The following is a 24,398-nucleotide window of genomic DNA, read 5'->3' as shown; positions in this document are numbered from 1 at the left end:
GGTTTTCGGGGGGGGGGGGGGGCATGCAGAGTTGACTGTCTGTCTTCCTTAACATTAGGGGGTGTGGGGCATACAGACAGACTGGACCCAGCAAAGTCTGACTTCCATGAGGTTGACCCCTACAGAAATTTCAGTCCAGCTTACACAGCGGTGTCTTTGAGCATTTGGGCTTTGTGGCGATAATGAATTGGCAGGTGCAACCTGGTGTCCTGGGTAAGAAGAATCCAATGAACAGACACTGGGGGACCAAGTGATTACCCATCGCCTTTTAACAGGGAGGGAAGGGGAGACATCCCACCCCCAATATGGATCCATGTAGGGCAAGGGAAAAAAACATTTGCGGGCATTTGCTTTTAAACCAAACACTACAGGTGGGTGGGGGTATAAATGCTTGGTTCTAGCATCTTCCCCTTCTTCCAAATCCTAGAGCAAGTATTTGGGATATCATTCTGTAACTCCTAGTTTTCATGTAACTTTAACTCAGTGATTCCCAGACTTTGGTCTTCCAGGTTGTGTTGGACTTCATCTTCCAGATGCCCCGGCCAGGTTGGTCAGGAATTCTGGGTGCCAAAGTTTGGGAACCGCTGTTTTAACTATGAAAGGAAGAAGAGGGGGCAACGCAGCTTTCATTTAACCACGCTTATTCCCCCCTCCCTTCTTTTCTTTTTTTTTTAACATGAGGCCAACCCAGAAACCATGCAATCTTGAGCAAAGCATGGACCACCGGGCCTTTTGACACCAGAAATCCAGGATTGATGCTGGTGTCGAGGGATCTCTATGAAGTTCAAAGCGGTCGCCAAACCAGGGTACCAAAGCTTGTCAGGTTTTCTGTAAGAGGCTAGATGGAGAGAGGATTGCTGGGTCTTTCTTACCTCTGAATCTACTTAGTGTGCGTGTGTGTCTGTGTGCGTGTGTGTTTGTACACAATCTTGTGCATGTGAGCGCTCTTCCTCAGCCGCTGTCTTCACATGATGGGTAATTCTGACCTTGGCAAGCTGTTAGGTACAGAGGAATTTTCTTCTCCTTTTTCCTCCTCCTCCTCCTCCTGTTCTTCCCTCCAGAACTGTTTTAAATATAAAGGCCTTTTCCAAAGTATATACTGAACAGTAGCATCCAAAAAAATACAGAAAAAGAATACAAAAAAAGTATACAAAAAATACAAACAAACAAAAAAAAATTATCCAGGACAGAAGACCAGAGAGAACTATTTCTAAGAGAAAAAAGAAAAGTAGAGATACAAGGTTCCTGTTTCAGATAGAAATGTTATTTTAGATACATTTTATTATGAATAACTTTTGTTATGACTATGGCTGGTAACCATGAATACGTTATTTAAAAAAAACACAAAATGTTTTACAAAAAAAATAATAATAATAATTCCAGATTCTGACTTTAGATTGCTTTGTTGGACTCCTTTGCTGCTCCCCCCCCTTTTTTTTCCAGTTTTGTTTTTGTTTTTGCTTTGTAAAAGGCATACAGAATTTAAGTATTAGTCCTTTTTTATTAACCTCTATGATAAAGCTGTGCTTATTTTGTATTAATTTCTTTTCGGGCGTTTGTTTTTTCCTTTGTTGCGGGTGTGGGGTTTGACACACAACTGAATTTCCTTGGAGGGTGGCAGTGGGAACACACCTGGAGTGTGTTCACTGAAGTGAAGTATTATTAACTTGATGGTAATTCTTTGAAAAGGACTGAACAACAAACACAGTGTCCCCATAACTGACCTGCCCACAAGTTGCTGTCTAGGCATTTACGGATGTTGGACACCGTAAGCCAAACCAGAGCTTTAGAAAAGTTATTCTTGGACTACAACTTGGTTACATGGACATTGGGCAGATGATACAGGGAGTTAGTCCAAAAATGTACACTTCCATGCTCTGGACCTAACCATGTCTCTGGAATATGACCACTACCTTTTCCATTGGACTTACCTAGAAGAACCTTGCAGTGGATTGCATCCATCACTGGAGGAAGGATGGTTGAATTGGTTAGACCAGGAGTGGACAGGGATACACATACACACCCACCCCAAAAAATCTCCCATATACTCCAGCAAGACCAGATAATCAGTTTCTTCTTCAGTCCTTCTCAAAATGGTGACAGGAAGTAATACGTCTTTTGGAGCATTTTTGCATAATTTTCACATGTTTGGGAGCAGCAAAATGCTTTATTATTTAGGATGTTGCCTCCTGCTGACCATGGGGAAGTTAATATTTTTGGACACAAGCTCCCAGAATCCTTCAGCCACCCAAAAGAAAAGGTGAGCTCTGGCATAAACAGAAGCACCCCAGCAGGTGTGGGCATAATCCAGCCAGTGGTTCCCAAACTTTAGTCCTCCAAATATTTTAGACTTTATTTCCCAGAAGCCCTAGCCAACCAGGAGATGAAGCCCAAAACATCTGGAGGACCAAAGATTGGGAACCAGTGGTCTAGAATAGATGGGAGCGCTAGCAATCCTGTGACCTTCACCCGGGGTTTCTGTGTCAGCATCCCAAGATCCAACCAGGTTTCCAAACCACCCTCTTGGCTTCCCAGGCAACTTAAAATTATCACAGCTAGGAAAAAGTCCATGAGAAGCAGCTATAGACAAAGAAACATCTCTTTAATGACACACACACAGAGAGAGAAAGAGCAGCAAATTGTGGAGACAAGAGAGCCTCCTGGCAGCAGTAGTCCACTCACCCGCTCTCACAAGACCTGGGTCACCTCCCAAAAAACCATGAAGGAGGGGATGAGGAAGCTCAGCCCAACTCTTTGGTTTAGGTGAATCTTCTGGCAGCAGATCTGGTAGCTCTGCCCAAGCAAAAAAGAAGGCAAGACAGTCTTTCCCCTACAAAGGTAGCCCTTGAGCTTAGGCAAAAGGCAAGGAAGCCTTGGCTGCCCTTGGCATTTCCTAGGCCAGTGGGGTTCATATCAGCACTAATAGCCCCCCAGGAATAACAGGCTGCTAGGAATGGAAGAAAGGCCAATAAAAAGGAGGAGAGTTGTGCTAGGGCATGTAAGAAGAAGGCATGTCGGCTCATTCGCGTCCCCAGCATTTGTGTTTAGAAGTCTGGCCTAGAGGAAGCTCTAGCCCAGCACATACTAGGCATGTTTCTTTTCAAAGGAAACAATGAATAATTTTAATCATTTTCTTCCCACTGAGATAAATGTCAAAACGACAGTTTCCGAAGCCTCTTTGCAATTCGAGGCTTATTCTGTGTAAAATTCGCATGTGGTGGTTTTGTACATTAAACCACACTTCCAGGGAACGAAATATCCTTTCTACATGGTAGTCTTTCCTGCAGAGAAACTGCCTATTTCTGTACAGGAAATAATATTTTCTGAAGGAGAATATGCTGTTTTCCAAACAAAACATGAATTGTGCACAGAATAAGTCTCAAACGGTGAAGATTCTTGTTCTAATATTCTTTCCATCCTTAGCACACAAATGCACACCCACCCACCCCAAAATTGTGCTTCTGTTGCTGTCATCATTCCCGCTGTTCCCACCAGCCAGCAGTCTTAACTTAAGAATCAAAAATCTGGTGAGAGAAACGGGTTCACAGGCACTAGGTATTTACACAGGGGCTGCACGGCACCTTATTTTTGGAACAGCAGAGGAGCTATGTTATGCCCCAATGGGCATACCAACATCTGGAAAGACAAAACCCCAAATGCACTACCACAAAGTTGGGGTTGGGAGGACAGGCCTCACTGTGTGCAGGCCACAGCCGCTGGAGGTGGCTCTGCTTGGGTTGTTGCTCCAAGACAACAGGAAGATCTCCTGTCTTAGGGTAGGACAGACGTCTTGTGCTCCACAGATTTATCATGTGCTCCACAGCTTTAAGGGCCACACGAGAATGGATTCTGCACAAGGGGTGCCACAAGATGATGCAGAGGGGATCACCATGGTCACCATAGATGGACGAAGGGAAGACAACCCAAGTGGGAAGGAGCTTAGACAGGGGCACAAGGATCACCAAAGTAAACAGGGAAGACCAGGGAAGGGATAGCCATGGACCACTGTCAGGTGGAAGTCCAAAGGATTCCCTCATCAGCTCCACCAGGTGTCCAGCCGCCGGACCCTCACTCTCTGCTTGTAGTGATACTCTTTGAGGTATTGCTTCAGGGCACTGGGGATGGGCAAGCGTCCGATGCCATCGTAGGTGGTGCAACAGGTCACCACAGCCCGGCAGAGGTGCTGCAGGTCAAAAGGGAAGGTACGGTTGACCGGGATGGAGAGGAGAGGTTCAAAGAACATGCAGACACTGGGATCCTTGTAATGCTCCAGGAGGCCAGTCACGGTGGGGGCGTGAAAGACGCTGGGGTCGTGGACATCGAAGCTAAAGTTGTGGTTCCACTGCTCGATACGGGCATGAAGGGAGCGCCCGTAGCGCCGGAAGCTGACCGAGAAAAGGTAGTCTTCTTGAGCCGAGTCCCTGAGGAGGAATGTCCCCTCTGGCTTGCCTTCCAGCAAGGCCTCGGCCTCATAGCGATCCATTACCCCCCAATAGCAGGGCAGCTGCGTCAGCTGAAGCAAGTCAGGCACCAGGCAGTGAATGTAATCGATCTGGGTATGGACCCGGAAACCATCCCTGACATCCGGGAGTGCAGATGCAGCAGCTATGGCCTCTTCTTCCTCCTCCTCTTCCTCCTCTTCCTCTTCCTCCCCTTCGTCTGCAGCTGCCAGTGTAGCCCGGCTGGACCCTACCAACTCGTTCATTCCATGCGCCAGCTTTGGGCCCAGCTTGTAGAGAGGGTTAATCTGAGCCGTCACCTCAAAAGTGTGGATTAAAGCATCCGGAGGTGGTTCCACCCCCTGCTCAATGCTGATCCGCCTCCGTTCCCGCAGACGGTCATCCTCATCCTCCAAGGGAGCCGGCCCCAACGCCTCCTGCTCGGACACAGGGGCCGTGTGCTGCTTGATGAGGTTCCATGTGCGGGCCAACTCTGAGCCTGGGGGGAAGGGGCATGTGTCCAGCATCAGCTCCCGCAGGTGGATCTTGCGTTGTGAGGAGAGGTCCGGAGAGCGGGGGGCACTCCTGAGAGGGAAGCACTGGCCCACTGCCGCCTGGAGTTTCTGCCGCAAGGAGCGGGCCACCCCTTTGTTGGGCTCTGGGTCCATTTGACCCCTGGTCCCTGAATCCGGTTCAGCCTCCAACTGTGAAAGGCTTTGGACGGTCCTGGCTTTCCAGCGGCCACCGGAGTGGCTACCTGGGCCTCCATCCGGCTTCACTTTTGGCCGAGCCCCACCGTCCTGAGACATGGTCCCACCGATGAAGAACAAACTATGGGAATGGAGATACACACAGAGAGATGTGTCCAGGCCAATGGAGCAGCATCATGGCAGCGGTGGTGGTGTGGCCAGCAGGACCTTGGAAAGGCAAGAGAAAAGATCACCAGCCATTCTGTTCACCCCTTGACCCAAAAACACACACACAATCCTATTGGTGTCTAAATTGCCTTACTGGATATTTTTTTGGTCTGATGTGCAGCTTCTGCATTCAGTTTCAGAAAGCAGAGCTATGCAGGAGAATGCAGGAATGACATTTGTCACAAGAGTTGCATAGCAGGGCACAGAAACTCATGGCAGACTTATACCAGTGCTTCCCAAGCTACCTGATGATGCCTTGGGTCCCACTCTGGTGGACAGGTAGCATACGAATTAAATAAATATGTTTTTACTTAGATTTATGGCAGCATTTTAAAATATATTTTAAACTATTGTAAGCCAGCTTCACAAACCCACAAAAAACATTCCTAAGGATTCTGTATGGGGTGATATGGGAGGAGGAGGAAGTCAATGGTGGGATGGCACCATGAGTTACTGCAAGATGCCAACCCTAGCGATGCCATTGCCTGCTTGTAGTTTTATCACCAGAAGTCCCCTCTTTAAACCCAGTAAACAGGAGGAAGGAGAAAACTGGTTGGTTCTGAGGCCGAGGCCACCCAGATCTTAATTTGAGCCCTTTTGGAAGAGCAGCTGATAAGCAACTGTGAGACGTGGTGAGAAAAAGAGGGCCTCTGGGCCTGTGCAGAATGCCCCAGCCTCATTCCAGCTCCCACACAGTTTTTGAGGCAAGGTGCCAAGCTTGGGCACCTCTGCTGGGTCACTCTCCGTGGCACACCCCGAAACCAAGCCTCTCCCTCTGGCTCACACCCGACATTCCTCTGGGGCAGAGGTTCCCAAACTCTGGTCCTTTGAGGTGTTTTGGACTTCAGCTTCCAACAGTCTCGGCCAATGGTTGGGGATTCTGGGAGCTGAAGTCCAAGTTTGACCAGAATTTGGGAGCCGATCACTGAGTCTGGGACTTCTCAAGGGGCTCCAACCATCCTGAAAAGAGGGACCAAATTCCTTGGAGGAGGCAGCACTCTGCACATGCTAAGGGGCACTCGGCTCCGAAACACAACCTTGTGCGCAGAAGAAGGCCTACAAATCTCTCCAGGAGAGGACCCTACTGAAAAGGGACCCTCTCTAACCACATCTGTTTTCACCAGCAGCCAAAGACATTTTTATTTTGGCCAGCGTTAGGTGGATGAATTTGACTCCAGGTGTACTGTCAATGCTTCCTGGTTTTAACTATGTGTTTTCAATGTATGCTTTAGTATTAATAATACTTAATTACTATTTTTAAAACTTTTGCGGTCAGTGTTTTTACGTCTTTCTTTTTATATTATTGTAACCTGCCTTGAGTCCCATTGTGGGAGAAAGGCAGGATATAAATCATAGGATCATTGAGTTGGAAGAGACCACATGGGCTTACATTTCTCCCTGTTGGCATTCATTTGGGTCCAAAACACACTGCAGAAATAATAGCCCATTGTATATAATGTGACGAGCATCCATGGATTTTGTTATCCATGGGGGAGCCTGGAACCAAACCCCAGCGGATAACAAGGACCCACTGTGTGTGTGTGTGTGTGTGTGTGTGTGTACACATACACATACACAAACACACATAATATTGTCAATGTGTGGAGGCTGGGATCTGAGGTTTCATCATGGAAACCATCCTGCTCCCTTTCAGGCAGAGGAGCAGGGCCATAGCAGAACATGGCAAGCCCAGGGTTGTTTGGCTTTGAAAACATTCCATTCCAGTTGGGCAGTTGGACAGAGGTTTCCTTAGGCATTTTTGGCAAGGGGTCCCCACCATGCCTGGCACTAGCGGCCTTTTCAAAGTGAGTTGGCCCCACTGGCTAGAGCTGGCCTAAGAGGTCACCTTTGGGTTTGGACTCAACCTGGACGGTTTCTGCACTTGTTGGCTTTGGCCCAGCTTTCTAGTCTATTCAGGGCCTTTTGAATTCTGATTCTCTCCTTGGGGGTCTTAGCTACTCCTCCCCATTTGGGCAAAATTGGACACAGCATTATTCCAAGTGAGGCCTGACCAAGGCAGAATACAGTGGCACTATCATTTCCCTTGATCTAGAGACTAGACTTCTATCAATGCAGCCTAGAATCACATTGGCCTTTTTAGCTGCCGCGTCGCACCATTGACTCATGTTCAACTTGTGGCCTACTAGGACTCCCAGATCCCTTTTGCATGTATAAGTCTCCTTCAGCCAGGGGTCCCCCATAATCTATTTATGCATTTCATTTTTTTGCCCTAAGCGCAATGCCTTATATTTCTCCCTGTTGACGTTCATTTTGTTAGCGTTGGCCCAGCTTTCTAGTCTGTTCAGGTCCTTTTGCATTCTGATCCTTTCTTCTGGGGGTCTTAGCTGATCTTCTTAATTTGAGCAAAATTGGATAAGGAGGCTCTCCTTGAAATGAAATGAAATAAATTGACTTCCAGCCCTCCCTGGTCTCCATCCATCTCCAAATCCTGGTTGTACAGCCAGGGACCCCTTTGGAGAACTTTGCATCCCAACCTCTCCATCCAAAAGAAACCCCCTTTATTATTTTATTATTAAACTTTATATAGCGCTGTCGATTTACCCCCGGGTCCTTTCCAACCGTCTTCCCTTTCTGCCCCCCCCCCCAAACTGGCATCAGGATGGGCATGGTCCAGGCAGGGGACCCCCTTTTGACAGCTGCTTTCAGTTTATATTTTAATATTAACCATATTTACTTTAAGAGGGGGGACTCTTGCCATCTATGTTTTTGCTTCTCTCTTTTTCAAATGACTTGGATCCCATGGTGGGGGGAAGGTGGGATATAAAATCCTTGAGATACATAAAATACATAAAATAAACAACCCCCCCAAAAAAACCCACCTTAACCCACCTTCTCAGCCCCCCCCCCCCCCAGCCAGCCCTCTCTCCATCCATCTCCAAAATACTTCTTGGCGCAGCCAGGGCTCCCTTTGGAGAGCTGGGTACCCAAACCTCTCCATCCAAAAGACCCCCGTGGGACCTCTTCAATCCTCCTCCCTTCCTGGCCCCCAAGTGGCACCAAGATAGACCTAGCCCTTGGCCCCTTTTGGGCCCCGATCTCCCCCCCCCCAGCAACAGCCCCTAAAGACCCCCTTCAGCCCCTTCCTCCTGCTGCCTCCCTGCTCTCCAAAGGCACCCACCTCTCTAAGAAGGCGCGCCTCTCCAAGAAGGCGCATGGCACCAAATCCTTGGGGTGCCAGGCTGGGGATAGGGAAGGAAAGAAGGGGCTCTGGGCCGGAGCAGGGGGGCAACAGAGAGAGAGAGAGAGAGAGACCCAGCCAGATGGAGGCCACTTCCTGGGAGGAGGAGGAGGAGGAGGAGGAGGAGGCTGGAAACACAGCCTCCAAAAGGAGGAGGAGGAGGAGGAAGAGAGGAGGAGCAGCAGCTGGGCGCTTGGCTCCGGCGCAGCGCCTCCAACGACAGACACCCAGAGAGACAGCCCTGGCTTTGCGGCCTTCCTCCTCCTCCTCCTCGCAGCCTTAGTTCAGCCGCCTTTCGCCCAACGGCAGCCACCCAAGGCGGCTCACCAACACAGAAACACATTTCATACATTTATTATATATATATACACACACACACACGAAAAGGTGTAGGGACCTAAGGTGGCCCACCAACACATTATTATTATTATTATTATTATTATTATTCTATTTATTTATATCCCGCCTTCCTCCCAGTAGCATAGGGACTCAAGGCAGCTAACATATTTAAAACAGTCCAAGCTAAAAATAATATGAAACATTAAAAATGCAAAGTTTAAAAAGCAATTACATTATCATTATCATTATTATTATTATTATTATTATTATTATGCCCCTAATCCTAGTGAATATAGCGGGACAAGGATGGATAGATAAATAGATAGATAGATATGTTTCTCTGTTGGAGAGACCCCTTACCATCATTATATATATATATATATATATATACACACACACACACACACACACACACCATGAAATTTATATTTGATCTGTGGATAAAGTGTCTTTTATTCTGTGGGGTTCCAAGGCAGAGGAGCAGGGCCAAAGGAGAACATGGCAACCCATGGGAATTTGGCTTCCAAAAGGTTACATTTCTTGCTCTGGATGTTGGCATCGTCTCCCCAGAGACCCCAGAGGGTTCTGAGCCCAACAGTTGTTTTCTGGCCTGGCTTTCTTTCTGGAACTGGTCCAGAGAGGTCAGAGGTCAGGCATTTCGGAAAGGGTCCTCATTGTCACCTTGGCTCCTTGCTGGCACAATGCACCAAACTCCAAGGGGTCTTCCCAAAGTGAGAGGGGCCCAGGAGGAGGAGGAGGAGAGGGCAAGCAGGGGGTTGTTGCTGTTGTTGCGTGCCTGGCCATGCCAGGTTCCCTGGTGGGTCCCATTGCTCTCTCTTCTTAGCAGTGGTTCAGGAAGAGGAGCCAGATGCTGTCTAGCTGCTTCATGCGCTCCGGAGCCAGAAGGTATGAGACTCTGGAGTATCCAAAGGAGACTGAAGATCAAGGGTCTCCTAAAATGTAAGTCTTCCTTCCCTCCCTCCCTCCCTTCTTTTCATCCTTCCTTCCTTCCTTCCTCTGATTCAGCTGGAGCTGACTCTGAGGCCTGAATGGCACAAAGTCACCCAGAAAACCCAAGGCAGGCAGGCACCCAGAGCTTCGTTTGGGGGAACCTTATAAAAGGCTCCAAATAGCTTCTGGCAAAAGTGTAAGTATTGCATCAAAGGGAGTCTTTTGAACTTTGGGAAACTTCCCTTTGCAAAGCTGTTCAAGGCACGGTTTCCCTGCCTCCAGGGCCCTTGTAGATCTCAGGGGCTCATCTATCTCTTGGGCAGGGGAAATGGGGGTGTCTCCTTGCCACCCCCAAAACTAAGGTTTGTGAAGTGTTAATGCTTGGTGTGCATGATGCTTCTTCGCCTCTCCATCAATGGCGATTTCTCGCCTTCCATCTCAGGGTCCTAGACTACATTACAAATGGCCTGATGTTCCATGCTCTTTCCCTTTCCCTCCATTTGCAGACTTCCAGAGGCAGGAGACCAATTGGACATCTATGAGACCATTGCAGTGAAGCAACCTTCTGTATCAGTAAGTAAATAGACTCTTGAAGAACCACTGGTCATTCAGTGGTTAGCGGTGTCCAGATTCATTATACGTTTCCATTGGTAGGGTTCCCAGGAACCGGAGCAAGACCACGGAGACGTCAGAGCCAAGGAACAACCTGGTGCAAATTCAAACTGCCCAGAAAGGTACCTTTCTTTCCAGGTTCAATGCTGTGTTGGGCAAGGAGGGACGTTTGTCTTGTTTCTCCAAAGCATCCTCACCAACCCACATGGCTCTCTCCTGCCCTTCCCTTTCAATATGATAATAAAGGAATAATAATCAATCTGATGGCTGCCACTCAAAATCTCTCCTCCTTGTGCTTCTCCACACAGCTCCAGGGACCAAGAGGAAGGTGCTTGCAGGCGCGACCGGTGGTTCCCTTTCCCATCATTGCAGGTAAGACACAGGCCAAAGCTCACTAGCCTGCCTTCCTCCTGGCCTTTTGGGTGGAAAATCCATCTCAGAGCAACCAGGTTAAGCTGGACTAGTGAGCGTTGGGCCTTTTCAGCTCACTTCATCATAGTCTATTATCTGAACTAGTCCTGGATGGAGAGCAGCCTCTTCCATAATCCTAAAGGGGGTCCTAAGGCAGCTGACCTGCCAATGCACACTCCAGCAAATAAACTGTCTGAACACGTTCCAAGGCAAAGGGCAGGTACCTAATTTTGCACCCCTCTCTCTTTTTTTGTTCCCTGACAGGTGACAGCGTGCCATAGTCTGTGTGAGCTGTTCGACTGTTCCTCCCAGGAAATGGCCGTGGATATTGCCAACATTGTAGCCAAGAAGTATTTGGACATCTTTATAGAACACATCTTAGAATCAGAGGAAGGGTAGATGGGTGCTTCTTGTCCTCCTCCTCCTCCTCTCACACAAATCTCCCTTCTCTGGGTCTGGAAGGCCAGTAAGGATGTGACATCTCTCTTCTTCCATTTCTCTTGACTGAGTCTGTGACATGCTGATGATCGGGGTCCTCATGTCATCCAGATGCAGTTTGGATGCTGCGAAACGCCTCTTGATGAAGAAGATAACTGAGCCACCTTGCCGTTCACCTGATGAGTTGGAGAAACAGCTTAAGGCCAAGGTAAGGAGATCACAGACCCTCCCAAGGTATGTCCTGATCGGCCACAAGAGGTATCCTTTTATTGAGGCCCGGATGCCCTTCTCTCCACAGGTGAAAGCCATAAGAATCACCGGGGCCATCATATGCCACATCCCTCACACCAAGAGGCCACAGGGATGGCTCTTGACCTTCACCATCATCTTGGCTAAAGTCATGGCAGAGCAGATCCTCAGACTGGAGGAGAGGAGCATCGGCAGCTACATGGGGGCAGAGTAAGACATGTTACAAGGCTGGGCCTGGTCAGTGGTTTCAGATGTAGGAATACAAATCCTACAAGCTTTCCTGACACCTAAGAACTTGGCAATGTGACCATTGCTCTCTCTCTCTCTGTGTGTGTTTCTACAGAGAAATAGCCACTATCTTTAAGAACATGGTGGCAGATGGGGCATAATTTCGTTTGGGCTGTCAAGGCTGGACCACTGTGCCTCTCATTAGGTGAGTCATATCACACACAGCCACACTCTCTCAGCCTTCTGGAAATGACAGCTGGACCATGCGCATGAAAGGTATTTGGCAAGATGGCGATGGGGATTTGTCCTCCCCCATTTGATACAACAATTTGCGAATTGGGCCCTCTGTACTACTGTCCATTTCAATTCTCGCTGTGCTTGTATGTGATGACCATCCCCATTCACATTTGTTTTTTCTGGGATGCCAGCACAACTTTGGCCATTTTGGGGTTGGGATTACATAGGACCCCATATGATATCGTCCATAGAGTCATCAGTTGGAGAACGTGGGGACGCAGGGAGGGGATGGATACCACCGTAGTCACAACACAGACCAAGGAATTGGGGGGGCTCAGAAGGGAGAAGCCCCCATTGCACTCCATTTCCAAATTGAAGCGTGGAAAACCTTCCTCTCCCATCAGGGATCGCCTGCGGAGGAACCAGAGGACATCTTAGGGTTCAGTGGAGGTCTTTTACAGAAGGTGGCCGCCGCAACCTGGAACCCCCGAAAGGTGGCACCTGCAGGAAGACCAAGAAGACACTGGTCACGAGATGACGGTTGCATTTTTAAAATTATTATTTTATTTGTATTGCTGTATCTTTTGTTATTATTATTGTATCTGTATTGTATTACTGACATTTTATTATTGCAAGTTTGGCTTTTTAGATGGTATCATCGCCAGCCTTAATGTTATTCTAGCATTTCTTTTTTTATTATTAGTTATTAGTTATTATTTTCTGTTTATACACCGGTTGTTTCTTATATAAAAGTATGGAAATATATGCCCTAACCGTCCTTGGAAGGGTTTTATTCTCTTACTTTTTCCTCTTTAGTTTTTATCCCTTCCTTATTTCTTCCTCTATAATTATTTTATTTCTCCCACAATTTAATTATATTCTCCCATTTCTTCCCACATGGTTGTATAGCTTCCCCATCGATATGAATTCCTAGTCTATCCATGGTAACCATTTCATTCAGTTTATGATTTTGGTTTTCCAATGCCTTGCAAGAGTTGATCTTGCCCTGGGGATCAAGTGCAGCAATGCGCTTGTTCCATCCTGGTTTAACTTGATCTATAGGTTTGAGTGGCATGTTTCTATGTACTGTTTCCATGATGATTTTATGTAAGCTTTCCCAATATTTCTTCCTTATTGATTCCTGAACTGGATAATAAAGAACCTTTATGTTCATTTGTTGTTGGCTGCCTTTGAGTCGGTTGCTTTCATCACTTTTGTATAGTTCTGCAGTGTATTGTCTCCATCGTCTTCTTATTTCTACTTGGTCACGTAATACAGTGGACCCTTCCTTTACGTGGGGGATCTGTTCCAGACCCCCATGTAAGACAAATCCCATGTAAGCTGGAGCCCCATTAAAGCCAATGGGGCTCGCGCACACGGCGGCGGCATGGCGGTACCATTTCTTCCACCTCTTTCAGGTGCACAGTGCCATTTCTTCCAGCGTATGCTGGAAGCCGCGTAAGGCGTGCCCACGTATAATGCAGGCGCAGTGTATATTAATCACTGGATAGCTTTTTTCAATGACTGAATAAACTTTTACAACTTTATAGCACCCCTAATTTTGGTTTAAAGCTTGTTATCGCCTCCCCCCACGCATACACACAGTGCTTGTTCTTCTTTTCATTGCGGTCGAAACCGAGTGCCGTAGGATCGGAACCGGTTTCAAGTGGGAACGACAGGCATATAATCCAACCGGCGATTCGCTTTCAGTTGTGGTGGGAATGAGGCCAAAGTTTCTAAGGCAAAGATCTCAACCTAAAATGTTTGGAATGAAGCTCCCAATTCTGAGCTGGATAGTTATCAAGTGAGATTCTTCGGTGTCCCCAACTCAGTCCTTGGATCAGAAACAGGAGAGTGTCCTCTTCCTACTAAGTCCTGGCTACTTGCGTCGAAGCTTAGGCTTGGCACATTTGGCGTTGTAAGTTCTGGTGTGGGCTTGGGTGACCGCTTTACATCAGAGAGTTGAACCAGAACGCATTTCTGTTGGCTGCGGCACTTGAATCATAGACAAACACACATCACTGGTGGACTTTGGGCCGGATTCGCTCTATGGCCAACACAGCCACTCCTGGATGCTTTCGGGGTTTTGAGATATTGCATTAAAGCCGCAACTGGGGGGTCGTAAAGAGAGAGACGGTGGACTGGGAGCATCCTATTTGAAGTTTCTACCCCCAACAAAGGTAAAACATTTTGAAGTCGAAGGCTTTCATGGATGGCATCCATAGTTTTCTGTGGGTTTTTCGGGCGCCGTGGCCATGTTCTAGACGAGTTTATTCCTGACGTTTCTCCAGAAGCATCTATGGCTTTGGCATCTTCAGAGAACGCTGGCATGGAAGACATAGAAGGATGGATGGATAGATAGATAGATAGATAGATAGATAGATAGATAGATAGATAGATAAGATGGATGGAAGGATGGACAGACAGACAGACAGACAGACAGACAGACAGACAGACAATAATAATAATAATAATAATAATAATAATAATAATAAAAATTTATTTCTACCCTGCCCTTCCATAGGTATGATCAGGGCGGCTTACAAAATTATTAAAACATTCCAATACAAGATAAAAAATACAATATAACAGTTAAAAACATTAGTACAAAAACGGAACAGGAAGACAATAAAATATACATGTCAGGGGCAAGGAGAAGAGAGGAGGAGTTTACAACAGTCCGGGGTCGAAAGGGAAAAGGAGAGCAGGAAAAAACAGACAGTCTAAGGTGGGAAGGCCAGCCGGAATAGATATGTTTTCAGCTGTGTCTTAAAGACAGCTAATGAGGCGGCGGAGCGAAGCTCTGCAGGGAGCTTATTCCAGAGAGAAGGGGCAGCAGTAGTAAAAGCCCTCTGTGAGGTCCGCATCAAGTTGGACCTAGGGACCTCCAACAATTTGGTCCCGGAAGTTCTGAGCGTGCAAGGCGGATTATGTGGGGAGAGGCGGTCCTCCAAGTACCCTGGGCCCAAGCCATTTAGGGCTTTATAGGTCAAAACCAACACCTTGTATTGAGCTCAGAAGCAAATAGGCAGCCAATGAAGGTCTTTTAAAATAGGTGGTATATGGTCCAACCTGGAGCTACCAGCGACCAATCTGGCTGCCATGTTCTGCACCAATTGCAGCTTCCGAGTTTGGTACAAGGGTTGCCCCATGTAGAGCGCATTGCAGAAGTCTAATTGAGAGGTTACCAAAGCATGTACAACAGATTCAAGGTCCTTTCGGTCCAGGTAGGGACGCACTGGCGTATCAGCCGTAGCTGATAACAAGCACTCCTGACCGTCGCATCCACCTGAGAAGTTAGCTGGAGCGACGAATCAAGGAGTACTCCCAAGCTGCGCACCGAGTCCTTCAGGGGGAGCGTGACCCCATTCAGGACCGGGTGACAGATCTCACCACCCGAAACCGGGGAACCTATCACCAGTACTTCCGTTTTCCCTGGATTCACACTGAGTTTGTTCTCCCTCATCCAGCCAAGCAGGCATCTAGAGGAGAGATGCCATCCTTAGTTACTGCAACAGTCGGAGACATAGAGAAAATTATCTGGGTGTCATCAGCGTACTGATAACACCGCGCCCCATGTCTCCGGATGATCTCTCCCAGCAGCTTCATGTAAATGTTGAATAGCATAGGGGACAAAATCGCTCCCTGAGGGACACCAGATGTCAGGGCCCTCCTGTCGGAGCGACAGTCCCCCAGCTCCACCATCTGGGATCTGCCCGAGAGGTAGGAACGGAACCACCGCAAAGCAGTGCCCCCAATTCCCAACTCCCTCAGGCGTCCCAGAAGGATACCATGGTCGATGGTATCGAAGGCCGCTGAGATGTCCAGAAGCACTAACAGGGACACGCTCCCCCTGTCCATGCCCAGACGGAGGTCATCAACTAAGGCGACCCCACGGATTCTCTGAAAATGCCAAAGCCAAAGCTACTGGTGAAATGTCAGGAATAAACCCTTTTAGAACATGGCCAGATAACCCGAAAAACCCACACAAAAAACCCCTATGTAAAACATCTTTCTTCTTAAACTGGGACTGGATTGGCATGTTTTACCTCTTCCAGGTGCAAAAGCATGAAGGCTAATGAGAAACCCAGGGTCCTCTGGCTAATCCATCAGGAGAGGCAGGAAATATAAATTATTATTATTATTATTATTATTAATAATAATAATAATAATAATAAAGGGGCCTGTGGCCTCACAGGGATGAAGGCATGTTTTGTGGCAAAGGAAGCATCTCTTTCTGCTTTGCAAACAAGTTACATTACCCCTGGTTGTATACCAGCTTCTTTATCATTATAAATAATAATAATAATAATAATAATAATAATAATGTATTATTATTCTATTTATTTATAACCTGCCTTCCTCCTAGCAGCATAGGGACTCAAGGCGGCTAACAAATTTAAAACAGTCCAAGCTAAAAACAATATGAAACATTAAAAATGCAAAGTTTAAAAAACAATTAAATAATAATAATAATAATAATAATAATAATAATAATAATGCCCCTAACCCTAGTGAATATAGAGCGACAAGGATAGATAGATAGATAGATAGATAGATAGATAGATAGATAGATAGATGTGTTTCTCTGTTGGAGAGACTCCTTACCATCATTATGTGTGTGTGTGTGTATGGATACACACACACACACACATATGGAGATATATATGTATACATATATATATATGTGGATGCACACATATATATATGGAGATATATATATATATACACACACACACATATATAAATATAAATTTGATTATATATATATATATATATATATATATATACACACCATCTCTGTTGGAGAGACCCTTTACAATCATATTTTTTTATATATATATGTTTGACACTTTACCTATTTTTTTTATATTTTATCTATATGGGATTTGGTTGCATTTCAAACTTTTCTGTCATGGTATCTCCATTAAATTTTGATTTGATTGGATAATATTGCATACTCTCTTATCTAAACCTTCTTCTAACTCTTCTTTAGATCTTATCCTAATTTTTTCCCCCTGCAATTCTGTTATCAATAAATCTTTATAATTTATCCATTTATTTCTATCCCATCCTTGTCTGGGGGAAAAGGCCTTCTCTTTTGGGATCCCTAATGGGATAGCATTATACTATGTATTTTCCATTGGATTGATTACCAGATTTGAATCAGTGAATCACAGAAATCTTTATTGATTAGCCCTAAGGCTATTTCAAAATGACACAAAGTAACACTAAAAACAAATAAGATACACTATAAAACCCTATAGAAATTCTACAATGTAATCCAAAATGTATATAAAGTACCATATGGATATCATATGAGAGAGGCAGGCAAGCTCCAACTGCCTGCCTGAAGAAGAGAAGCCCTCCCTTCAGCCACCATCTTGTGGGGAGAGAGGCAGGCAAGCTCCAACTGCCTGCCTGTAAGAAGAAAAGCCCTCCTTCCAACCACCATCTTGGGGAGAGAGAGGCCTGGCCTGAAAGACTAAGAGCCCTCTTCCGACCACCATCTTGAGGGGGAGAGAGGCCTGTTATGTTTGTTTGTTTGTTTGTTTACTTTGTATTGTACTTCCTGTTGTACACTGCTTTGATCTAATTTGGAAAAGCGATATATAAATAAACATTATTATTATTATCATATAAATGTCAAACAGTATAAGTACATTAGAAGCACGGTACTTAAAAACGAAACGTAGGATTCATATCAGTGGTTTCCATAATGGGATACCAATACCTTTATACTATATTTTCCCCTGGATTGATTGCCAGATTATCACTTGTACCTTTGCTGTATCCTATATGCGCAGCCATCCATATTTTAGCCTTACAGCTTCTAGATCTAATATGCTTTTCCCATCAGGTTTTATCCCATTCTGGACCCGCTCAACATGTGCGCACGCTTGGTACATGCTTGAGAAGATAGTCTTATCTCTGGTAAGGCTCCAGATAGGCTCTTCGGATGTTGTTTACAGCGTTTCCCTGGAGACCTCAGAAGGTTCCAGACCCAACGGTCACTTTCTGGCCTGGCTTTCTTTCTGGGCCGTAGAGGTCAGAGGTCAGGCGTTTTGGAAAGGGTCCTCGTTGTCACCTTGGCTCCTTGCTGGCGCCATGCGCCGAACTCCAAGGGGTCTACCCAAAGTGAGAGGGGCCCAGGAGGAGAAGGAGGAGGGGGAGAGGGCAAGCTGGGGGAAGGGGTTGTTGTTGTTGTTGTTGTTGTTGTTGCTGCGTACCTGGCCATGCCAGGTTCCCTGGTGGGTCCCCATTGCTCTCTCTTCTTGCAGTGGTTCAGGAAGAGGGGCCAGATGCTGTCTGACAGCTTCATGCACTACACAGCTAGAAGTTATGAGACTCTGGAGTCTCCAAGAGAGAATGAAGATGACGGGGCTCCGAAGATGTAAGAACTCATTTCCATCCTCCCTCCCTTCTTTTCTTTCTTCCCTCCCTCCTTCTTTCCTCTTTATTTCCTTTTTTTCTTCTATCATTCTTTCCTTCCTTCCTTCCTTCCTTCCTTCCTTCCTTCCTCTTCCTTCCTTCCTTCTTTCTTTCTTTTCTCAGGGGCTCATCTATCTCTTGGACAGGGGAAATGGGGGTTATGTCCTTGCCACTCCCAAAACTGAGGTTTGTGAAGTGTTCATGCTTGGTGTGCGTGATGCTTCTTCGCCTCTCCATCAATGGCGATTTCTCACCTTCCATCTCAGGGCCCTAGACTACATTACAGATGGTCTGATGGTCTTTCCCTTTCCCTCCATTTGCAGACTTCCAGAGGCAGGAGACCAAGTGGATACCTCTGAGACCATGGCAGAGAAGCAGCAACCCTCTGCATCAGTAAGTAAATATAACAGTCCAGATTGAAGGCCCGTAGGGGACAATATGACAGTAAGGGCTGTCTGACAGCGCAACACACTCCTTCCTCGGAGTGTAGTGGAATCTCCCTCCTTGGAGGTCTTTAAACAGAGGCTGGATGGCCATCTGTTGGGGATGCTTTGGTTTGGATGGCCCTTGTGGTCTCTTCCAACTCTACAATTCTATCATTCTAGGTCTTTAAGTGGTTAGCGGTGTCCAGATTCATTATACGTTTCCTTTGGCAGGGTTCCCAGGAACCGGAACAAGGCCACGGAGACGTCAGAGCCAAAGAACAACCTGGTGCAAATTCGAACTGCCCAGAAAGGTACCTTTCTTTCCAGGTTCAATGCTGTGCTGGGCAAGGAGGGAGATTTGTCTTGTTTCTCCAAAGCATCCTCACCAACCCACATGGCTCTCTCCTGCGCTTCCGTTTGATTAGATAACAAAGGAATAATAATCAATCCGATCTCTCCTCCTTGTGCTTCCCCACACAGCTCCATGGATCAAGAGGAAGGTGCTCGCACGCGTGACCAGTGGGTTCCTTTTCCATCATGGCCGGTAAGGCACACAGTTGTCCTGGAAAAGTCCAAAGCTCACTAGCCTGCCTTCCTCCAGGCCTTTTGGGTGGAAAATCCATCTCGGAGCAACCAGGTTAAGCTGGACTAGTGAGCGTTGGGCCTTTTCAGCTCACTTCATCATAGCCTGTTATCTGAACTAGTCCTGGATGGAGAGCAGCCTCTTCCATAATCCTAAAGGGGTTCCTAAGGCAGCTGACCTGCAATGCACACTCCAGCAAATAAACTGGCCCAACACATTCCAAGGCAAAGGGCAGGTACCTAATTTTGCCCCCCCCCCCCCCCTTTGTTCCCTGACAGGAGGATCCATGTCTTCATGGCATGTGCTGCCTGTTTAGCCTTCGCTTGCCCACCTGTTCGTTCTGCAGAGCGCGTTGGTATATTGCAGACTATGTGGCCGAGAAACATCTGGACATCTTTATAGAACACGTGTTGAAATCAGACGACGGGTAGATGGGTTGCTTCTCCCCCTCCTATCTCTCACAGATCCCTGGGGCCCTGAGCCTCCCATCTCTGGGTCCGGAAGCCCAGTAAGGATGTGATGATTTCCCTCTTCTCCCATTTCTCTTCCCAGAGCCTGCCATGTGTTGATGTCTGGAGTCCTCAGGTCCTCCAGCTGCAATGTGAAAGCTGTGGTGCGCCTCTTGATGGCCCAGATTGAAGAGACACCTTGCTTTTTGCCCAGTGAGTTGAAGAAGCAGGTGAAGGCGAAGGTAAGGAGATCGATCCTTCCCAAGGGCTCTCCAGATTGTAAGAGGCGTTCTCTCATTGAGGACAGAATCTCCTTCTGTCTTCAGGCGATGGCCATCAGGATTATTGGAGAAATCGTACGCTTCCTTCTCCCACGTAGGCAGAGGCAGCCAAAATGGATCAAAGACTTCCATTTCATCATGCTGGGAGTTGTAATACAGTATTACTTCAGTCCTGAAGGGATTAACATTGTGACCTATATGGATCGAAGGTAAGATGCGTTACACTGACCACATTCCCACTTACAAACAAATCGCTCTGCGATCTGAATCGATGGATTGGTTCAGCAGCAGAACGTGGTTCACGCTACCTTTGCCCCGGTCGCACTGTCTTGCTGCAAAATAAAATAAGATAACCCACTTGCGGTTTACATTGACGAAGGAATTGATTCAAAATGGAGCCGCTCCAGCAAGTTTCAATCGATTCCAATCTGCGTCTGGTTCACACTTGCGCGGAATCGATTTATCCAAAAAGACGTGGATAAAAAGATGCAGGTTAAATGGGTCTAGTGCATGGCCCCTCCTCTCCGAATCGCTGTGTGAACCACGGAGATTTAAACCGATTCAAAGCTATTTGTGACTCGGTTTAAAAGGTAGCTGGAATGAGGCCAAGACTGGGCCTGAAGAATACAAATCCTGCAAGATTTTCTGTCACCTAAGAACTTAGTGACGTGATAATCTCTCTCTCTCTCTCTCTCTTTCTGCAGTGAAATCGCCGCTATCTTTGGGAGCTTGTTGGTGAAACAGGGCACGATTCCCTCTTAGTTGTTGGGCCGGACCGGTGTGTCTTCCAGTAGGTGAGTCATAAAGTCATTGGTTGGAGAACGGAGAGACACAGGGAAGGGAACCCTACAGAGGGATGGCTGGGTTGCCTGCAGTTGGAGCAGAAGGGGAGGCGAACCAGTTGCCAGAGACGTAGCCGAGGGAGGGGTCCATGGGGTCCATTAATTCCGCTAATGGATCCCCCGCTAAGACAAGGGTCCACTGTAGCATGTAAAATGGTGGCACTTAGTCTGGACCCCTCCTTTCCCAAAATCCTGGCTACGTCCCTGAAGTCACCCCTGGCGAAGGAAGGGGATGGATGCCACCGTGACAATGGTGGTCACAACACAGGTCACGGAGTCTAGGGGTTGTAAAGGTGAAGTTAAAGGAGACGGGTCCCCATTGCACCCCATTTCCAAATGAAAGCGTGGAAAACTTTCCTCTCCCATCAGGGATCGCCTGCGGAGGAACATCTTAGGGTTCAAGGGAGGTCTTTTACAGAAGATGGCACCCGCAACCTGGAAACCCTGGAAGTTGGCACCTGCAGGAAGACCAAGAGATTACTATTGCATTTTTTAAATTGTTTTATTTTCTCCCTCCATAATTATTTTACTTCTCCCACAATTTAATTATATTTTCCCATCTCTTCCCATACAGTTGTATAGTTTTCCCACTGATTTGCATTGCTTGTCTATCCATGGTAACCATTTTCATTCAGTTTCATGAACCGTTCTCCCGCACTTGGAATGATTTTGGCTCTCCAATGCCTTGCAAGAGTCGATCTTGCCCTGGGGATCAAGTGCAGAAATATGCTTGTTTCATCCTGGTTTAACTTGATCTTTAGGTCATCTGTTACATTCAGTAAAAATAGCTCAGGCTTGAGTGGCATGTTTCTATGTACTGTTTCCACGATGATTTTATGTATGCTTTCCCAATATTTCTTTCTTATTCATTCCTGAATTGTATAATAAACAACCTTATTATCATTTGTTATTGTTGGCTGACCCTGAGTCGCTTCCAATTCATGCCAACTCTATGGATGAGACCCCTCCAAGAATCCCTGTCCTTCACTCCAGTCTTGCCCAGATCCTACAATAAGCCTTTTTGACCATATTAGCCCATTTCAACATTGTATAGTTAAAGTTTAAAATAACCCCATACAGCACCTATTATATTATAGAATGCCATACAGCACCTAACGGGAACATTTGTTGCTGTTTACCATCAAGTTAACTTCAACTTATGTTGACCCTATAAATGAGAGACCTGCAAGATTCTCGGCCAGTTGCCCTGCTGAGATCTTGCAAACTGAGAATCGAATCGGATTCCAATCTGCCTTGGTTCCCACTGGCAGCGGCTTTCCCAGCCACACCTCCATACTCCATGCTCCATCCTCTGGGCCCTTCGTCTTTCCTTCTGCCCTGGCAATATGGCCAGGAAGGACGGAGGTTGCACCGATTCTTGAAACCGGCACAAACCTAGTGGGAACCATGCTGTTTGCTGAACCGGTTTCAGGAATCCGTACAGGAAGCAAATCAAGAGGTAAGTGGGAATGAGGCTTGATACGCCAACTTTGATATGGTCTCCCTCTTTCCTTGCTGCCTTCCTCTTTGCCCGACATCACAGCCTTTTGCAATGAGTCACATCCTCACATGCCGTCTCCAAGGTCCAGGAATGCCGGAAGCTACAAGATGCTGCATCGGTCCTCCTGGCACAGTGCTCTCTCTGGTGCTGACCGCCAGCTGGGCCTCTTCAGGGTTTCAAACACAAACTTTCTCCAGCCCAGGGAATGAACTTTGGATTTCTTAAGAACCCACCCCTTTATTAAGAACCCCTCCGCTATCATAAATGACCCACCTTTGCACTGAACAGTCACACTCTCTCAGCCTCAGGGGAAGGCACACCTCCTCTGAACAAATCTTACCAAGAAAACTCCATGACAGGTTCGCCTTCAGCTTGCCATGAGTCGGAAGCATTGCACAGTAGAGTCCAGCATGCAAAAGGATTGTTTCTGCAGTCCCACATCTTCTCTGGCTCACCCTCTTTTTCTTGCAAGAAATCTCCAGGAACAGTGCATACATTTTAAAATATGCAGCATTGGTTGGATGTGCCATGAATGTTAAAAATTACATGAAGTCAAAGGGTTTCATGGCCGGCATCAAGAGATTTTTGTGGGGTTTTCGGGCTACCTGACCATGTTCTGGAAGAGTTTATTTCTGACGTTCCGCCAGCATCTGTGGCTGGCATCTTCAGAGATCTTTCTGGCATCTTTTGGCTGGCATCTTCAGAGATCTTTCTCTGAAGACGCCAGCCACAGATGCTGGCGAAACATCAGGAATAAACTCTTCTAAAACATGGCCCAAAACCCCACAAAAAACCTATTAAAATTACACTTTGTGATCCCCCATAAAACAACCCAATTCCATGCTAAACCTAAAACAGGACAATTAAATTGGTAGTAAAATATAAAGAATAAAGCTCAGATTGCACCTCGTTGCTAAGCAATTCCAAAAGCTTCTCTTTTGGATAGAGCTAACTTAATATATTTGGCCGTTCGATGGGACACGTAAGAGTCAGCTCCTGCCAGTAAAGATATCATTTGTTTTAAGGGAACAGCATTCCTGATATGTATAACAAGAGGGTCAAGGTATTGGGCTTTCAGGTCCAAGTATGTTCCAGAAGAAAATGATGCAAATCTTCGGTCTTCCTGCAGCCATAGGGGCACTGTCTATAGGTTTTTGGTAAGCCATCATAACGCCCTTTAATTCCCATTAAGTACAAGGTTTCCCCCACATCAGCCATGCACTCCCAGCTATTCAGGTTTGTGTTGCATGTCTTGAAATTGAACAGAACTGCTTCAACTGAACTACTTAATGCCATTTACTGTTTATCAGGGGTTGGTTTCCATTCTAACAATGCCATCGGTCGAACTAGAGCACACAGGTTTTAGGGTTGCACACTACTCTTCCCAAAGTCATCTGTATCCATGCCTCTGCATATGCATTACTAATTGTAGGCTCTGTTGCAGATCTTTTTCACTGACAGCCTGTATCAAAATCTTAAGATTTTGATGAAATTTTGGGTTAATTCCCCAGCATAATATCCTCCAGATAGAATACTACAGTCTGTCTTTTAGTGAATTATATCGTTCATCTGTCCCTGGATTTTGAATGGTTTTAACTCCATAGATTGTTTAGAAAAGGAAACTAAAATAATGTAGATAAGGCTCATTCCCAGACAGCAGAAATAGGCCATAAAAGGAACCGTGGGGGAAAAGAGATCTACAAATTCCCAAACTCAGGTGCTGATAAATCTGATTCTGTAAACCAGAAAAGCTCCTGTACACCATCCACTGAAATGGACTCAAATACCATTTGCCTGACTGCTGAATAGACACAAGGCTGCATCTCTCCGCCTTCTCATTTCCTTCTCTCTTGGCTTCAACACTA

General features: G+C 46.5%; 2 protein-coding genes and 1 long non-coding RNA gene across 6 annotated transcripts; 2 read left to right on the top strand and 1 right to left on the bottom strand.

Annotated features, from left to right (window-relative positions):
- Positions 1-2,606: 2,606 nt before the first annotated feature.
- LOC149304653 (suppressor of cytokine signaling 5-like) lies at positions 2,607-17,936 on the bottom strand. 2 transcript variants are annotated; one of them, XM_089478762.1, is made up of 2 exons: positions 17,804-17,936; positions 2,607-5,356 (listed from the first exon to the last, which is right to left on the bottom strand). In XM_089478762.1, exon 2 carries the CDS (start codon positions 5,246-5,248, stop codon positions 4,037-4,039), a length of 1,212 nt encoding a protein of 403 aa, XP_089334888.1. In that variant the 5' UTR covers positions 5,249-5,356; positions 17,804-17,936; the 3' UTR covers positions 2,607-4,036. The 2 variants fall into 2 exon arrangements, with proteins under 2 accessions (XP_089334888.1, XP_089334889.1); XM_089478763.1 differs by lacking the exon at positions 17,804-17,936 and adding an exon at positions 8,496-8,639.
- Positions 10,119-10,829, top strand: LOC149304654 (uncharacterized). Its single transcript, XR_016271847.1, has 3 exons — positions 10,119-10,418; positions 10,500-10,579; positions 10,766-10,829. It is a non-coding gene; the product is annotated as an uncharacterized LOC149304654 (long non-coding RNA).
- LOC149304652 (uncharacterized) lies at positions 17,675-21,420 on the top strand. Of its 3 annotated transcripts, none has more exons than XM_089478764.1 (10): positions 17,675-17,954; positions 18,302-18,414; positions 18,776-18,845; positions 19,109-19,188; positions 19,358-19,421; positions 19,739-19,887; positions 20,013-20,151; positions 20,236-20,399; positions 20,895-20,984; positions 21,402-21,420. In XM_089478764.1, the coding sequence occupies exons 1-9, from the start codon at positions 17,820-17,822 to the stop codon at positions 20,950-20,952; spliced, it is 972 nt and encodes a 323-aa protein (XP_089334890.1). In that variant the 5' UTR covers positions 17,675-17,819; the 3' UTR covers positions 20,953-20,984; positions 21,402-21,420. The 3 variants fall into 3 exon arrangements, with proteins under 3 accessions (XP_089334890.1, XP_089334892.1, XP_089334891.1); XM_089478765.1 differs by lacking the exon at positions 17,675-17,954 and adding an exon at positions 18,041-18,158; XM_089478766.1 differs by lacking the exon at positions 21,402-21,420 and having other exon boundaries at positions 20,289-20,399; positions 20,895-20,976.
- The last annotated feature ends 2,978 nt before the right edge of the window (positions 21,421-24,398 follow it).

The sequence above is a fragment of the Sceloporus occidentalis genome, unplaced genomic scaffold (assembly GCF_023333645.1).
Source record: "Sceloporus occidentalis isolate IW3139 unplaced genomic scaffold, rSceOcc1.0.p SCAF_13, whole genome shotgun sequence".
Taxonomy (NCBI): Eukaryota; Metazoa; Chordata; class Lepidosauria; order Squamata; family Phrynosomatidae; genus Sceloporus; species Sceloporus occidentalis.
The sequence above is the reverse complement of the archived record's forward strand: the minus strand, read 5'-3'. Positions and strand labels throughout refer to the sequence as shown.

Coding starts and splice junctions, on each gene's coding strand:
- LOC149304652 (XM_089478764.1), top strand. CDS start 17,820: ATGCGCAGCCATCCATATTTTAGCCTTACAGCTTCTAGATCTAATATG. Junction 18,415..18,775: donor GATGACGGGGCTCCGAAGAT/GTAAGAACTCAT, acceptor CTCCATTTGCAG/ACTTCCAGAGGCAGGAGACC. Junction 20,152..20,235: donor AGAAGCAGGTGAAGGCGAAG/GTAAGGAGATCG, acceptor TTCTGTCTTCAG/GCGATGGCCATCAGGATTAT.
- LOC149304653 (XM_089478762.1), bottom strand. CDS start 5,248: ATGTCTCAGGACGGTGGGGCTCGGCCAAAAGTGAAGCCGGATGGAGGC.